This window comes from Ornithodoros turicata, chromosome 10 (assembly GCF_037126465.1).
Source record: "Ornithodoros turicata isolate Travis chromosome 10, ASM3712646v1, whole genome shotgun sequence".
Classification (NCBI taxonomy): domain Eukaryota; kingdom Metazoa; phylum Arthropoda; class Arachnida; order Ixodida; family Argasidae; genus Ornithodoros; species Ornithodoros turicata.
Genome location: NC_088210.1, coordinates 21,851,797 through 21,865,394, shown reverse-complemented (window position 1 = coordinate 21,865,394; position 13,598 = coordinate 21,851,797). Strand labels below are relative to the sequence as shown.

The following is a 13,598-nucleotide window of genomic DNA, read 5'->3' as shown; positions in this document are numbered from 1 at the left end:
AAGAAACTGTGGTCTCGGCACAGATCATACCGTTTGAAGCAGCGAACGTGAGTGAAGCTCAATCACTGAACTTGACTCCTTTGACAATACTTCGAAGGTCGAAAAAATCACATTCTCTGTCTGCCGGGCGCAACGAGGAACAATCGTATCAATCCCGTCGCGATTACAGCCGTAGTTGAAAACGTCGTAACCTCCTATCAGAGACGGTCTCAATGAACCTTATCGCAAGATGTCAGGAATAATGAAGGACAATGCATGTTATCGCCTACGTCCCTTTTGTGAGCTACACTACAGTGATGTGGCTGAACAGAGGCCCGTAAGAAATGACCGGAATACCCAAGACCTGCGACATGGTGTTCACCATATGTTCCAGCGTGCTTATATTCGCAGGTTACGCTTTCGCCTTCAGCTTTGGTAAGTTCGAACTCATACGTTGTGAACTTGATCCTAAACTCTGCGTTGCCGGTGGAGGTCAGCGTGCGATCTTTTCGTAAACGACACGCCCACTATCCATTCAGGAAGCAAGCGTCCAATAGCGCAAAAGACAACGTAGACGCTCGCGTAAAAAAAAAAAAATGTATTTTCATATCTCCCACAGAGAGAATGCGGACACAATGCTAACATTCGGTACCTGTACCTTGAAGATCCAGCAGGATTTGGCTTTAGTGTCTGCTGCTTTGAGGAAAGTTACCTTTACCTTTCCTCACAGCAGCAGAAATGAAAGCCAAATCCTGCCAGATCTTCCTGGTACATGAACAGAATGTGAACATTATGTCTGCGTCCTCTCTGTGGGAGATACGGAAAGCAAGTGCTTTTTTTAGAAGGAGGTGGTGTCGTCGTGCTGTATTTACACGCGAGTATATAGTGCAGTCATCTTCGCGGTCGTCGTCGTTGTTGTCCCGTTCGTCACTGCGGCATTGTTGGCGTCAAAGGCATGCCAGAAACGGCACGCCAGATGAAATTGCTCTATCATAGGTATTGCATTATTATTTGTCAATAATAATTTGGGAAATAATGATGTCCCAGATGAATTGACGTGAGAATCTGAAGTACGTATATATAACGTGCACAACTGCGCATGTAACAGGGATTGCTGAACACCAGGAACGTGCTGGGACGAAAAATGCTACTTGCAAATTTCACAACGGGCCGCAGTAAAAGTGGGGGGAGGGGGGAAGTTACACACAAGAGATCTTTCCGGATGGCTCTACCATGCTAGACAGCTCACGCGTGTCAAACCGTGGCAATGACCCACTGGGATTTTTCCCGTCGAGGTCTATGGCCAGAACTCCGAACCTGCTAAGTACGAGTACCAGTACCATCGACAGGGTAGCGAACTGTACCAACCCTTTCTATAAGGTCAGGAAATTTTTCAGTGACAAGAATGGTCGCTGAAATGCGGGCCTATCAATGGCTCATAACATGCAAGACTTATGCCGTGTACGTGTCTTTTGCAGAAGGATGTGGAAGAACTCCCATTGCACCTCACCTGGAAACTCAAGACCGTATCCTAGGAGGGTCCGAAGCAATACCAGGAAGCTGGCCATGGCAGGCTGCTGTCCACGTATTCAACCATGTTTGTGGCGGTGCCTTGATTAGTGATCAACACGTCCTGACGGCAGCTCACTGTACCTTGTAGGTGTCTGCGTATTAAGCGAGCAAAATATTTCAGTAAAACGAGACACGCAACATTAAAACAACAGCGTCTTTCCTTCCAGGTATGCCCCTGTAATAGATGTTAAGGTTCACCTGGGCTCTCACACTCGCAATTCGGAAGACGAAGACGAGATATGGGTGCCTGCCGAGGAGATCTGCACCCACCCTAACTACAGGACGTACGAAAAATTGGTGAGGCGCCGCTACAAGTGGCATAGACGACTCCCCAATATTTGAGGTCAACAATGTGTTTGATGACGACAGATGATTTTTTTAATAATTGGGAGTTACGTCGCGAGACAGCTGAGATCATGAGCGACGCCACAGCGGTCGGTCTGCGGATTGATTTTGCCCACCTGAGGGTTCTTTAACGTGCGATGAAAGCTCACCACACGGCACCGCGTATTTAACGTCCCTCGCGGAAGACGGCGTGTCTAAGCAGCTTGTACCCTACCACCAAGTTGCTGACGTCCTCGGCCGGGTTCGAAGCCGCGCTCTCGGGATCAGTAAGCGAACACGGCATTGCCCACGGCGATGCATGGCAATGGTCATGGCGATAGCACGCGTTACCTTAGTTTCCTGCATAAAGTCTATTTGTTGTGGAACACATCCCATGTGAATGCTCAACATAACGCAGGGCGGAACTTGGGCTCTGTGAGCAGTGTTTTCGCTTTTTCTTCCACTAGAATCTTCTATGAGAATGTCGCTCGTGTAAATACACGGCGATTGGGCTTCTTTCACCTCTCAGGTGTTCTCACTGTAAGGCTCTTCGTTATAATTTCTCCAAATTACCGCGGGCAATGGTGTAGAGCATCGCTTGTGGCGATGCGTGTGTGGCACCTTATCGGTACATGGGTCGTTTGGTGTCTCCAGGTGCCTGTGTTGTTCGTAGATGGTGAGCTAATCCCATTTATTGTCGTATTTGCCCCGATACAGCATTGGATAAACGATCTTGCCATTATAAAGCTCAGCAAGAAGGTAAAGTTCACGAGCAAGATTCAACCTGTCTGCCTTCCTTCCGACTTTGACGAACTGCCTAATCGCTCGGAGGTGTATGTCACTGGCTGGGGGGTAACAGGAGGTGAGTGCCACGCTGTATGCACGGATATACAGCTTATAATGTAGCCAGCATCAATCACGTTTATGTTCCGCGCATGCACTCTTCGCTGCAGGAGCAAGTGGGAAATCTACCACGCTGAAACAACTGCGGACGCTGTCTTACACGAACGAGCGATGTTCTGCTGTCTTCTCCATCACTGTCCCGGATGTCATCCTTTGCGGTGGCCACCACGAAGGATCATCTTGCTACGTAAGCATAGCGCAATAGACCTCTACCTGTTTGTAAACACATGACGTCATAGTGTTCGACAGCGCCACGAATTTGGTAGAGTTGAACTAAGTTCAAAGCTAGTGGTGAACAAGATCGCGCCCGCAAGCCACAGTCTGGAGGGGATTACGATGTTCTCTGAAAGGAACGCGACCTTCGGTCCTGCTTTTCTTTCGATAGGAGGCAGCGAACAATAAACCTCTACCCGACAAACATCATCATGACGTTGGTAGACAGACCGAAACCGAAACAGATCGGAAGGGGAGAGCTGGGTTCCATGAATGGGCAATTGTTCGCTGAAAGAAAAGTAGGACCGAAGGTCGCGTCCCTTTCAGAGACCATCGTAATCCCCTCAAGACCGTGGCTTTCGGGCGCGACCTTGTTCGTCACTAGCTTTGAACGTAGTTCAACTCTACCAAACTCGTGGCGCTGTCGAACACTATGACGTCATTTGTTTACAAACAGGTAGAGGTCTATTGACCATTCGTGGAACCCAGCTCTCCTCTTCAGATCTGTTTCGGTTTCGGTCTGTCTACCTACGTCATGATGACGTTTGTCGGGTAGAGGTTTATTCATTCAAGTTATTTAGCCTACGTGTGTTTCTCCTCAACCGTTTTGGTTTTCGCGGAATTTGAAAATTTTTTCCGCACAACAGGGTGACAGCGGCGGACCCGTGGTCTACTTGAGGAATGACACGTGGACTTTACAAGGCATCGTGTCAGGAGGACCTATGGGCTGTGGAAATGACGACGAACCACTATATTTTACAAAAGTGTCTCACTACACGAAGAACTTGATTGACCCTTATATGAAGGATACCATGCAAAGACCCGAACTTCGCCGGATATGTGACATAGCGTAGCGGTTACTATGTGTTGCTTAGTACAGCACGGACAAGGACATACAATGATAAGGACCTTCAGGATGTGTATTCTGCTGACTGCATCGCGGTGTCCTTCCATGATCAGATTGTGTGGGGGAAGGCATTTACAGGTGTCCACAGGAGGGGGGGGGGGCTAGTATACGTTCGATGAAACGGAACTTCCGTGGGTTCCCACGTAACAGGCGAGATCAAGTATATGTGACAGCTAGAGATTGTAGCAAATGTACAAAACTGGGAAAACTTCAAGACTCCATGTCAGTCCCAGAGAAGGATCGTAGTCCGGAGCAAGGTGGTGGTGATGGTGAAAGGGCTTGCCGGAGCAAGGACTGTCTTTTCTGTAAGCTTTTTCACCACCAATGATATGAGTAACCACTTCCTTTTCACTGATTGGAACAAATAAATAAATAATTCACGGTTGACTTTCCCGTACAACTATTTACTCGCTAGTGTGAGGCACGTTGTCGAGGCTGTGGTCATTCAACTACTTGACGACAAGAGCTTGCTAGGTGCTCCACCCGCCACAATACAACTACAGTACGATGACGCCATAAACGTCCTAATCAAAGAAGAAGAAGAAAACTAACGCGCGAGGGCCATTATCCGTGGGAGGAAGAAGAAGAAGGCGATCGAATCTGCTAGTTTCAGTATAGTTTCAGTGTCAGCATTCAGGGCAGCTCGAACCATTCAATAGAGATGGCCGTGGCCCAAAATGCTCCAGCGACAGAGTCTCACGACTCTCTCTGTAAGTTTCTTCCAATGGATGCCAAACGCACCTTCTTAGAACCCCGATGCGATACATAGTTGCAGAAGGGTACGCCTATTCGGTCCGCACCTGGGGCGGTCGCATCCAGGAACAGTCGAGGGAGTGCCGGAGCCTGAGCCATCTCGGCATACTGATGCCCCTCTACTTGTCCCCCATCGCCTACCAGGGCACGGTGAGCAGCCTCTGTCTCTACTGCATCCTCATGCCGCTCTTCTTGTGGGCCTTCAACTCGCTGCCGATGCCGCTGGTTGCTTTCCTGCATATTGTCAACCTACCACTCTTCGGCATTATAGGCGTCGAACAAATGGCCCGGGAATACCTCTCGGTATGTACGCCGCCCCATCGCACGTGAGGATGTTCCATTATAGGTTCTCCTTTCGCAGACGGAGGGCGTAACCGTGGTCCTGCTGGCGATGCTGGTCATAGCTGTCGATTCCGGTACTACCTTCATTCCGCGCGCGGCCTACTCAGTAGTTTGCAGGTTCGGCATGCGTCGTCGGAGACTGTACATCACTGTCTGTGCTGCAGCCTTAACCTGTACCATGCTTTGCGCACAGGTATACCACTTGAAGGGACAAATAAAGAAAACGGAACAATAATTATACTGATCATTCATCTGTAGACAGTTGTAGCGGTTCCTCTCCTGTTGGTGGTAGATCGGGTTGTGTGCATACTCTACCACGAGAACTTGGACAACACCGCGCAGACGACTGTAGCCTGCCAGAAGCCGGGCCACCACACCGGCTCTTCTACACGCTCCATACAGAGCCCTACTAGCGACATACTTCTGAACAAGCTTGCGCAGGTAACAATGTTCCTCTTGTTTGAAGGATGCCGAGAAAAACTGCGGGAAAAACTTTCCTTCTACACAACAAAGCCAACCTCTTGTCCTTCAGATTCATTCCATTCTAGATTCTAGTTATGTTACCGTAATCTTCTTGTCTCACTTTCTATTGCACCATGTGACGCCAAAGCTAGAGAAATTTCTATTTTTGAGAACTGTGACGTCATGTTAGACTCCGACGGAGCGCCCGGCTCTCATCTGGCAACGTTGTTGCCTTTCACATCTTCCAGAGGGTGCACTTCTTGCACTCCGCGACACACCCTTCGACCCATCTCTCCCATTTCCCCTTTTTCGATCAGTGTCAGGTGACTTCTCCACCACGTGACCCTCCCCGGACGCCGGCGTCGTTGCTAGGAGACCAGTCTCCTCTCCAGAACATGACATCATTGCAATTTGTGGGCTTATGATTACGTCACCCGCTCCTCGCGTCATCGGAACTTGCGGAGGCTCAGAACATTTTCACAGAAAAGCACATTTGACAGAAAAGCACAGCGTTCGTAAACGGGGTTGAAATTTCGCGTATATAATAGTATATAATAATCCTTGAGGCGGCACGTTCTTTTCGTTGACTAAATAAAATAAACGCTGTTTTCCGTGTCCGGCGTGGCACTTTAACGACAGTCAAGCCGTCCGGGTTTCGGAACGCACAAGAGGGAGATAGGCATCGATCGGTGACTTCGCAATCAGTGATTCTAGGAACAATCCAAGGCAGTTTGTGAAGGTCCCTTTCTAACGGCCCCCTCTTGTCACTGCATACAGTTACTCGCTATACTACGCGCCTCGTCCTTCTTTGTGGTACGCTGAGCCTATGAATACCGTTGTTCTCGATACAGAGGTGACACTGAGTGGTCACATCGGCAGGGCGAACATTTGCCCGCTTGATACGTCACCGGTCGTTTACTATTTAACGTACAACCGTGCTGATCCAGTGGACGAGTTCAGAAAATCCCAGCCCGCTTTGCGCACGCATTGCATCCTGGGCGCTTGCTGAGCGTGGGAACAAGGAATAATCCTTCACATTTTGCTTTCGCTGACCCTGACACGTCGCGGAACGGTAGGGGAGAAATCGGAACAGTTTAGAGGCCACCCGTTTCTCTCGTATTAGTAAGCTCCCACAGTTCAAAGCGGCGCTAAGCACTCTGGGATTTTCTGATCTCGTCTATTCAATACGACAGGCTTCTTGTCAAGCGCTAGATATGAAAAGCGTCGGCTTCGGAACCTGTGACGCTGCATTTGGCATTGTTTCAGTATACCGAATATGTCATGGGCAGCGACAATTGCCGCTCTCGTGCACGGTGTCTCGATGACTACGTGGCGTGTTTCGTCCCTTGTTTAGGTAGTTGGGGCCATGAAAGACGAGAAGAACGACTCCAAGACGACACCGAAGCACAGCGAAGCTAGCGAAGAAGACGGTCGACCTGCAGTGGTCATTAGCGTCCAAGAAGGCTCCGAAACAGGGTTAGGGCTCGACCAAGAAAACGAAATTAAGCGTGCAGCTCCCAGCGAGAAACCGCAAGGCGAACATCGCACTGAACAAACTCGCAAGGCAGTCTTCAAAATCAGCACACCAGACAACAAACCGGTGAGTTTCAGGAATGCCGTGGATGATCCGCACTGACTGCTAAGTTTAAAGCAAGCACGCTTGAACACAGCCTGAAGGAGGGTCAGACGAGACCAAGAAATCAGGAAACACCGTTGAAGTGGTGGTAGTGGACGAAGCTGGTTGCTCTCCGTCAGACAAAGCGGCGTCCCCTGGAGCAGAAAACCTTAACATTGCGCGCATGCGGAGAGCTTCCATCCTGAAGCTACCCGGAGCGTGCAGTGCCATCTCGCGTAGAATGTCTTCCAGCGTTGACTTCAAAGAAGAGAGCCTTATCGGCAGGTACGCCAGTCATGCTAACTTACTGGCCGTGGCTATCGGAAGTTTCGAGGGCTTTGTAGACTAATGATATCAATCGGCGGTGCCAATGCTCTAATGGTGTCTTCGACTGGTTGCTTCCGATCGCTCTAGAGCGACGTTTCATCCTCGACTGAACGAAACGGAGCGCTCTCACTGCATTCGGCTGGTTCTTTTCGAGCTCCTTTCCTCCAACCCTGAGCTTTCTAGAGTGCTCTCGCCAACGCCGTCGGAGCGGTTGCGAAATCTGGTTGGGTTCCGGTCACGTGACGGCGCCAGCTTCCACTGAGCAGTGTTTCTGTTGCGCCATGCCTGCCATGTTCTGCATTTTGCGTCGTCGTTTTGACACCGTAAACAGGGAAACACCGTAAGTCACGTGAGTAAACATTCCATCTCCACTCCTGTGTTCGAACCTGCCGTGATTCCTCCGGTTCGGAGACTGAGTGAGGTGCGGTCTGACCCGCTCCAGCTCCGGAACGACCAGTCCAATACACCATAAGCCATAGCGCTCTGAGCTGGAGGAAGAAACAACTGCCGAAGCTGCTGACAGAGCGATCCGTTTTGACGAGTCGAAGATAGAACGCTATCCAGAACACTCTGTGGCTGCCAGTCGAAGATGCCGTAAATGGCCTGACCACCTCTATGTGAATAACAGATGGACGTTATTCTCTGTCAGAGGGGTGTTTGTGCGGAATAGAGGGGCAGGCACGCAGAAAGCGACACGATGTGCTTCGAGCTTTCTTGTCATAGACGAGGACGGTGCATATTTCACTTGCATGCAGCCCAGCAGCTGAATCGACTGGTCGTCCCTCTGGGAGGCTGCTGTCCGACCGACGTAGATCGCGCCTTTCAACGTGCAGTAACACGTCGGTGGGCGATGACAGCCTGAGCGATTGGCTCCGCACGCGAAAATACGCCAGGCGAATTTCGCTACGATACCCCATGGGCCGTGAGAACGCCGGCGAAGAGTCTGCCCACGGGAAGGTCACCCGGCCGCCCTCCAGCACAGGTTAGCGAAGCGCGTGCGTTCTCTTCTGTGGCTCCGACTATTTTATCATCAGGTTTATTATCGAGCGGACAAGCAGCGGCGGCGGCGGCAGCGGCGTCTGCAAAGGATGACATGACGAGGTGAGCGTTATGCCAGTAGCGGTGCCTCTATTGCGGAATGATGGCGTTGAAGAAGTGCTTAAAGGGAGACTTCGTAAGGATTCGAGAAAAAAAATAGGTGAGCATCATACCGAACACGAACCATCCCCTCGATACCGAATACAACATTCGCATTGCGCGAGTGATCAATTGGTAAATGATGACAAATAGCAAACCGAAACCGAAATGCGAAGCGTAGAAAACGGAGCTCAATGCTATATACCGTGACGTAACCCAGCATTGTCGTCTGCTTCGCAACCTGCATTCTCCCTTGTCGGACGATGACAGCAGCGTGTTGCTTTCAGCGCCCTCTCGCTTCACAGAGGCGAAGCGCTCGCTTCGTAGTAAATTCGTTTGAATAAAATCTCGCAGTTTTGAAAGGAGATATTTCGTACACATGTTCGCGACATCCTAAAGGTTACGGGTATACCACAACATTCGTGGTTTTGTTGCGGAGTCCCGCTTTAAGTGCTTGGTCCTCGATGCCTCATCCACTGCAACGCTCCATTGCGTAAGCCAAAGAACTCTGCAGCGTACTAACTGTTTCGTACGTCGGTATATTCAACATCACATCAGCATCATAACCCATCATTCGACATCGACGTCACAACCCTTCAACTTGAAAACCTATCATTCGAATTACACTTATCTGAATTCAACTTCAAAAATCGTCATTCGGCTTCAGCTTCACGTCCTTAGGACATCAACTTCAACATCACATCATTCGCCATGATGTGATGATGAATGTCCGACATGAGTGAATTTTTTGCGCTATGAAAGTCTACACCACCAAGCAGAGGATTAAATGAATTTTGAAATTGCGCAACTATAATTGATTTCTAGAATTAATGTAACGGGGGGGGGGGTAGCTATAAAATACAGCGAGTACAGTAGTTTGCATGGGTGAGTGAATCATTTGGACAGTTAACGTTCTGGGAGTCAGGGGCGGACCCAGGGGGGGCCCGCCCCCCCCCCCCCCGAGACATACCTCTACCCCCCATTCCGGCAGAGTTTCCTGCTACATGGCGACCCCCCCCCCCGTCTTCTTTTTTTTTTTTTAGTGCCCCCCCCCCCCCCCCCCGAGGATGTTCCCTGGATCCGCCCCTGCTGGGAGTCATGTGACAATTATGCGTCCCGCCTCTTTCTTGCATTATGGTACAACAAGCATATTATGGTCAGCCACAGGAGACCCTTGGTGACCCTGTGTTACGACGCTGTCACGGGAACTCTTTTTCGTTTCGCCCTAGACGCCGTGTTGAGCTTCACAACGCCTTCTTGTGGGGTCCTTCTTTGATGACAGTCCTTGGGAACATCTCCAATATCTGGTTCTTTCCTGTGGGAGACGTCTTCGAAAAGATACGGTTGGTGCCCAAACGATGTCTTACGCCGATGCGATCCCGCGTTCCGAAGTTAGGCACTATGACAGTGTTTTTGAGCCTGAGAGGAGGTAATCGGTGGAGAAATCACGTCACGAAGCCTCTCTCCACTCACGGGGCTGCTCGTGTAGGCCTCGCTTCAAGAAGCCCTTGGCACCCTTGGCAGGATGAACCAATGAGGTCGCTCTCCATGCAGGCACGCGGGGCAAAAGAAAGCTGGCTGTGCGCTGGGCTGCGCAGACAGACCAACTTGCGTTGTGTATTCACAGAACATCTGGCCCACAGAGAGCTCTCTCCCTCAGCCCCACACATATAATACGTATTATCGAACATGACACGCCCCTTCATGGAAAGCTGCCAGGCGTTCTCGAACCCATATAGGAACCGGCTGCTCTTCCATAGGGAAATTCCCCGTTTGAGCGCCGCGCACTATACCCATCGAACTTCTAGAAAGCGCATTTTTTTGTGAACGGAAATGTAAAGGCATGCTCCGGAGAAAAGTATGAATTTGTGTATTGGATATGTCGACCACAATAGTACAGTGCGCTAGAGACACATGCGGTTATAGAGACGGTTTAACCCCTCAGCTCCGCTGGTGTTACGGAACTTTGAAGCCAGACATTTTGAAAGAGTGCAAAACTATCAGAAGCGCCTTCCTCACCGTATTTGGAGACATACTTGTAAGAAAATGCTTCCGTCACCTCCACGTTGCTTTGTCCTAGCGTGAACGATTATTGCCTTTTGAAGCTCAGCAAGCTCATGTTGCAGAGCGCAAGTTTTGCGAAACAAAGCTTTATAGCGTAAACACAGCTTTGCATTCAGACACAACGGATCGGATCGGATCGCATCGGATTTTATTGACTGCATCCATGGCTGTAGCCGTGCAGTCCACTCACGTAACTTCACTGCGCAGTGTTTGCGGGTTTCAGAGCGCTACCGTCGAGAAAATGCTATTACGAGTACTGACTCCAAAACTCAGGATGTGGGAAAGTGGAAACAAAACCACGTTGTTTAGAATGCAATTTGTATAGGAACTGCGCTTGAAGTATGTACTGCATGTTTTGCAGCCAAGACCCACAGAAACCTCGCCTTACTCCGGTAAGGCTGTGGTCCATTACTGCACCTGGGTCCCTGGTAGCTTCCCTTTTCACTGGCGTCTACCTCTATTTCTATTTGAGGATCTTCAAACAGTGAGTGCATCGCATTGCATACCCTGTACGTTGCCTCATCACGTCGGTTTCTTCCAGTGAACCTGTCGACTGCTTCACTGAGCACCTGAGCATCATGGACGCCGCACGAAACAAACTCAAGAACGCCGGGCCTGCAACGTTAGTATAAGCCATAGAGCTCCGTACTGTAACGCCACGTGACATCGGCTCACGATTTCTCGCAGCACCATCGACCGCTTGGCCTGCGTTTACATTGGGGTCTTCTGCCTCACCTTCTACCCGCTCGTGATCATGGGACATGACGCCACGTAAGACCTTCTCTACCAGGACTGTTGTCAGACCTGATACCCGCTATACCTACGGGTAGTATGTGGACACAAAAGGCAGCGAGTACTATAGCCACGACTTTATATTCTACTTTACTCCCGCGACAGATAGAGGAGCAATCATTTTTGTGGAACACAATGTGAAACGGCGACAATGAGTACAAGGTCTATAAAGGGCGAGTTTGTACGCGCTCCTAGTGTATAGCACTGTTCGTTCTAATCTCCCTGTCCAGTAATGCAAAAGGAACTGGGAACTCTATTGCTTAGTGGCCCTGTATTGGGAATTGGTGCCTTTCTCGTCGGCACTTCGTCATGCAAGAGACACAGAACCAGTTTATTTCGCCGGTTTCTTGTTTCGTTTTCAGTTGTACCGCGCTGTTAGTTACAGTCTACGACTAGTAGCTGCTCGTGTCGCCTACTAATGACAGTTTTGCATGCACAACACCAGGGAGATGCAGCTACGTATCCTCTGTGGAATGGTACTGGCGTCTACCTTGCTTAACCACGTGGTCCAGAACGCTGTCCTCAGTCGAAACAGCATCGGTCTCAAAATGCCGTGGGGTGTGCTCTTCGTTATCGGTGCTGTCCAGATTATATCGGTTGTCGTCGAGGTACGAGGTGACAAGATCACGAAATGGAACCTCGGAACGTTTCTTTGTTGCGCGTTGCAGAAGTACAGCTTGCTGGAGGAGATGTTCCAGAGCATATCACCTAACTTCTGGCAAGACTATTCACCGGTGTCCGTCCAGGTAATTCTGGCAAGCATCTCGGCAGCGCTGGCAGAGACGATGGACCGCAACACACTCAGCAGGATCGTCATACCCATCGTCACGGAGATTGTAAGGACCCTCAGTCATTATGCTTGCTGCATCGTTGCAGTTTTCTGGTAGTGTAGGCTGCCTAGAGGCAGAGGCCACTCCATTACGATGTATCGTGCTCACTACAGTAGTACCCTTCTGCAGCAATATACTAGACGTTACATACGGAAGGAGGCGATTTCGACCACATCGGGTTCTTTTGACACGCGCCAGAAATCTCCTTGGAATGTTTACCTTGCCCAAAGTGCTACCGTCCTCAGCCGGGATCGAACCCATTAAGTAAACTCTTTGCAGGCAGCACGGATGGAGGTGTACCCTCTCTACTACGCGATACCCGTGGTGGTTGCGGCTTCCACTAACGTCATCATGCCAATATCTACACCTTTGGTCATTTTGCACGAAATTGGCCATGTACCAATGTGGCAGATGGTAAGCACACACCGGTTCACTTCGCACGAAATAAATAACACGTTCCTCTCCTCAGCTGCTTCATGGTATCCTGTTGAAGGCTCTGCTGGTGGGTGCAGTTCTGCTCAGCATGAATACCACGGCCCAAATGATCTACTCGTGGGGTACTCAGGCGGCGCCAGACCAGTGATGACAGCGTCCGTTGGGACTAATATGTTCATACGAAGAATACATTCAGTTCGTATTCACTGTCGATAGAGCTAACGGGGTGTAAATATTACTCAATATAGCTTGCTGTTGCACAAATGATTAAAGATTCTTCCAAACAGTACTTGTGGCATTGCGAGATGGCGAAGTGTAGTGAGCTCTTGTCCACGTACGCCGGTAAATTTTTACAAGTTCGGTGTTCTGTTCTGTTCTGTTCAAGGCAACTTACAAATAGAATAGGTGAGAAAGTGCCCCAGCTAGAGCCTATGTGACCATGGAGTGTACCAGTGCCAACTATTCGCCTTTTCCACCAAAACTAGGACACAGACACATTACTTCACAGATTTCGCCCTATTCGGAGTACATTAACACGGAAGATGAGGCGTGAGGCACATTTCGACCACCTGGGGGAACAGAAACGGGTTATTACCGAAATTAAAGAAACGAAAACTCATACCACTGTCCTCCACTAACGGAAACGAAAATGCGATGCGATGTTATGCGATGAAATTTCAGTGACTTTGTATCATGATTGATTGTACAGTGATTTATTTTTGTATTTTGATGACTTCATTCTCTGTAATGCTCAAGACAGCATGGAAACAAAGCGCAATATTGGACATCGAGGGTGCATCACTAGCTTACCTACTTCTGACATCACCTACGCACGCACCAACTCCACGCACTCTACTCCACCATAGCACGAGAATGACAGCATGTTTTTTTCTTTTTTTTACTTCATTTCATCGTGGCAGACTTGTACAAAATACTGCGCAAA

The 13,598-nt window shown here is 49.6% G+C and overlaps 2 protein-coding genes across 2 annotated transcripts; both read left to right on the top strand.

Annotated features, from left to right (window-relative positions):
* The first annotated feature begins 271 nt into the window (after positions 1–271).
* Positions 272–4,285, top strand: LOC135371027 (chymotrypsinogen B-like). The gene is made up of 7 exons (XM_064604996.1): positions 272–414; positions 1,458–1,635; positions 1,719–1,848; positions 2,593–2,737; positions 2,829–2,965; positions 3,639–4,155; positions 4,191–4,285. The coding sequence occupies exons 1-6, from the start codon at positions 324–326 to the stop codon at positions 3,843–3,845; spliced, it is 888 nt and encodes a 295-aa protein (XP_064461066.1). The 5' UTR covers positions 272–323; the 3' UTR covers positions 3,846–4,155; positions 4,191–4,285.
* Positions 4,286–4,478: 193 nt separating this feature from the next.
* LOC135371026 (uncharacterized) lies at positions 4,479–12,944 on the top strand. The gene is made up of 16 exons (XM_064604995.1): positions 4,479–4,608; positions 4,668–4,954; positions 5,013–5,186; positions 5,252–5,434; positions 6,810–7,055; positions 7,126–7,355; positions 8,153–8,379; positions 8,432–8,498; positions 9,764–9,877; positions 10,960–11,082; positions 11,140–11,220; positions 11,286–11,369; positions 11,836–11,998; positions 12,059–12,226; positions 12,500–12,634; positions 12,690–12,944. Exons 1-16 carry the CDS (start codon positions 4,560–4,562, stop codon positions 12,801–12,803), a joined length of 2,445 nt encoding a protein of 814 aa, XP_064461065.1. The 5' UTR covers positions 4,479–4,559; the 3' UTR covers positions 12,804–12,944.
* Positions 12,945–13,598: the final 654 nt, after the last annotated feature.